The 4,027-nt window shown below is 32.5% G+C and overlaps 1 protein-coding gene across 1 annotated transcript in view; it reads left to right on the top strand.

Moving 5' to 3' along the window:
- Positions 1 to 4,027, top strand: part of LOC106879367 (cysteine-rich venom protein) — a 49,630-nt gene that overhangs the window by 1,874 nt on the left and 43,729 nt on the right. The window contains exon 2 of the mRNA XM_014928889.2: positions 1,222 to 1,374. Coding sequence (XP_014784375.1) covers positions 1,222 to 1,374 — 153 coding nt within the window. The remainder of the gene's footprint in view (positions 1 to 1,221; positions 1,375 to 4,027) is intronic.

Raw genomic sequence — 4,027 nt, 5'->3', positions numbered from 1 at the left:
GTATATTTATTTATTCATATATATATATGCGTACATAAAATACATACATACATACATACATACATACATTAAACATTCGCAGGTTTCAGTCTCGTTTCTTTATAATCTAATTTTTTGTGCTTTGAAGATTCTTCCCATCACTGCTAATGGCTGATTAAGGAAAGCCTTCAGGAATCATCTTGAGAAATACACTTTATTCCAGTCACCTACATTTCCAAACTGTTGTCTAGAAACAGTGACCATATCTTGATTTACCTTTCTCCAAATCAAAATAACACACTACTAGTACTTTATACAAACATTTGCACTTTTGGCCACACTCATCATAAGGTTTTGTCCGTAGATCCCTGTGATTTGGGTAACATTCCAAACTTTTATTCCTAGAGTTGGTGCCGAGGTCTATTCAGGTACCATGGAATGTCCACATACTTTCTGACAAACACATTCTAAACATTTTTTTTATTTCACTACTTCTGTTACTACATCATACTAGATACATTTATAAACCTTGAAACTAGAGGACAGTATTTTTTTTCTTTCAATAAGTGTATGTTTACAAGAACAACACATTCGTGTGCGTCATAGACCAACATATCTATAAACAATGCTATTTAGGACTGGCAGTAAAGCGAGCTGCCGAATGACATGTCTCTTGAAAGAGAATGCTAAATCTCACTTCTTATGCATTCACGTCTAAAAGACCAATTCGATTTTAGAATTTACGATTAGATTTCAAGACACCAGATGGCTGTGCTAAACGGTTAAAGTGAAACTCTGCAACAAATATTTCCGATGTAAATAATTAAGTTATTGTTAAACGTTGTTAACATAACGAAAAAATGTTGCCTGTTTACGATTACATCTTAGGGTGTATATTACATTGCTGTCAGACTACTTATCAATTTGCAATAATGTATTTTACATTTTACGCGATAGCAGCACGCATTTTACACGACAGTAGTTATATTTAGTATATTCGAATAATGAAAACTCGTTTTATGGGATTATAACTCTGCATAAGGTTATAATACAATTTATTGTCTTATACTCTATAGATCATGATACGTAGATATACTAATACACACATATGCACACACGTACACACAGACACACACAGACCCACGCACGCGCTCACACACCCACGCACACATACATGGTAATGAATATTGTTTTATGAATTTCTGTTGTTTAATAACCTTTTTTTGTATATTTCTAATTCAGAATTGTACTGAATACCCGCAAGCTACGATGTGTTTAACCGACGTTTCTCATGAACCAATAATTCCAACTGAAGATGACGTGCAGAACATCCTTTACCTGCACAATCAATACCGAGAGCAAGTAGAACCGCTGGCGAAAAAGATGATTGAAATGGTCAGTGCTGTTTAAAATTAAACTTACCTGCGGTCATTGTTGGTAGTAGAGATATCAATGAGAATTATTTCAATTTATACTAAATATTTTTTAGTAGGACACTTAAGAAACTATATATACATACATACGTACATATATGTGTGTGTGCGTGTGTATTCATGTGAGTGTGTGTGTATATATGTATATACATACTCACACACAAACAAACGCACGTATGTATATATATATCCAAATTGTGGGAATGGAGTAAATAAAATCCGGGCTACATAAGTTTCCTTGCTTAAACAAAACTTCAGAAGTACTCTATTAGCTACTCATCAGGCTGAATACACCTTAGACAAATGAAGGCTACATTATCGTCAATAGATCCTGAGTTAACACGCAGGATAAGTAATTTTTTGAAAACTGAGTGGTGAAGCAAGAAGAAAAGGCTGAAAATGCACAATATAAGAAATCCATGTATGAAGAAATGAAATATGGGGGTGAGCATTTGTTTAAATATTTTAAGAATAAAATGAATTAGAGGGGAAATTCAGGGCAATTTTGTAGATACAGACAAACAGATAGATAGATAGATAGATAGATAGATAGATAGATAGATAGATAGATAGATAGATAGATAGACATCTCAAGCACATTTAGTAAGCAAATTAGTAGTTCCAGTTCCCTGTAGATGCAGGATTTATTTGAGTATATGTACAGATTGGTTGCGTGCCTCTCTGGGTTTTGTCTAAATGATGTAGACACCTCCCATGAAAAAGTTTCGCAAGTCGAAACCTTTTTTTTTGTATTTCACAGTGGGGGGAAATAAATATTCGTAAATGTCAAAATTCTTTATTTATTTAATTTCTAATAAACTTAAATCGGATATAACAATACTGTGCAAAATGTATGTGCAAATTACACATAAATAAACTAAGAAGATGCAAAAGAAACTAGTAAATTAAAGTAACTAATGAATTTATATACAAATATAAATATTTAGGGGTGAAAAAAGTATTCGTACAGAGTAAATGTTTTCTTATGTTTCTTGACAAATTTTCTTCAAATCTGGAATGCACACTGGGGCTCTTGAATGAGTTTTAATTGTTTTAGTTATCAAATAACGCCACACATTTTCAATGGGGTACAAGTCAGGTGACTGGCTTGGCCATTCTAATCATTTTATATTGTGATTGACAATCTATTTTTGGTAGACTTCACCGTGTGCTTAAAGGCGTTATCCTGTTATAAAACCCACCATTCACAAAGCTAAAACCCACCATTCACAAAGCTGGAGCTTTTCTACAGAGTCCCATAAATAATTGTTCAAAATATTTTGGTACATCTATACATTCATTCTACCATCTATCACATATAAATTGCCAGTGTCATTTGCAGAGAAACACCCCTACACAATGATGTTTCCACCTCCAAACTTTACAGGGGGAATTGTGTTTGTCGGCGAATAGGTGGTACCATATTTCCTCCAAACATGGCTACGCGAATTTCCTCCAAACATGGCTACGCGAATTTCCTCCAAACAATTCAATTTTCTACTCGTCTGTCCAAAGAAAATTTTCCCAGAATGTATCAGATTTATCTTTATGTTCATCAAATAATATTAAACGGGCATCTCTGTGATAGATAAATAGATAGATAGATGATAGATAAATAGATAGAGAGAGAAATTGAAACATAGAATTCGCTCGTTTCGTGGCCACATAAAAGTGGAAAATTTCGGGCAATTTACAATAAATCGCTCAAGGTAAGTTCCACTCAGAATTAGGATACTTTTCAGGTCTCGTAACTTCAAAAAACGTATCTTAATATTTAAAAATCCAATAAAATAAAATAGGAAAAATTAGAAAAATCTGTACGTTCAAGCAAGTATTAGAACAATATATGAAGTGCCAAGGTTTTATAATAATACTCATTTGTCAAATTAAATGCATATGTTATCAAATGAAGAAAAACTTTCTGTAGATTAAGAATAGGAAAAGATATAAGATAGTGTTATTAACTATTAAATGAACTCGGAGTTTCAACATTATTAACAACAATTATAACATCACTTATCTTATCGAAGATTCTTTGATGACTGTTGTATTACCCAAGAAGCATAGAATGTTTACAATGTGCATCACGTCACAAAATGTCGTATATTTCTGACCACAAAAATTAAACTTTCCATGTAAAATTAAAATATGTAAAACACGTGAAAATATGGAGAAGTATGTATAGAGACGGAGAACCAGACACTAATAATAGGATACGATTTTTGAAGTTACGAGAACTGACGAGTGCCCTTATTCTGAGAGGATCTATCTTCAGCGATTTATTGTAAATTGCCCGGATCTTCGCCACTTTTATGTGGCCACGAAATGCGTGTAGTTTACTTTGCTCCTTCGTTTTTAGAATTTACTAATCTGAATTAAATTTTTAATCCAATATTCTATAGATTTTATGGATTATAACTTTTGTTTTGGATATTTTTAATTTTTAAAAATTAGTATTTTGTGAGTACGATTTCCTTGATGGTGTCTGATCTCCTTCATCGTTTGAGTTGCATCTTGGTGGTTCTCTAAATTATTAGTACACACACACACACACACACACACACACACACACACATATATATATATATATATATATATATATATATATATATATA

The sequence above is a fragment of the Octopus bimaculoides genome, chromosome 1, assembly GCF_001194135.2.
Source record: "Octopus bimaculoides isolate UCB-OBI-ISO-001 chromosome 1, ASM119413v2, whole genome shotgun sequence".
NCBI classification, from domain to species: domain Eukaryota; kingdom Metazoa; phylum Mollusca; class Cephalopoda; order Octopoda; family Octopodidae; genus Octopus; species Octopus bimaculoides.
The sequence above is the reverse complement of the archived record's forward strand: the minus strand, read 5'-3'. Positions and strand labels throughout refer to the sequence as shown.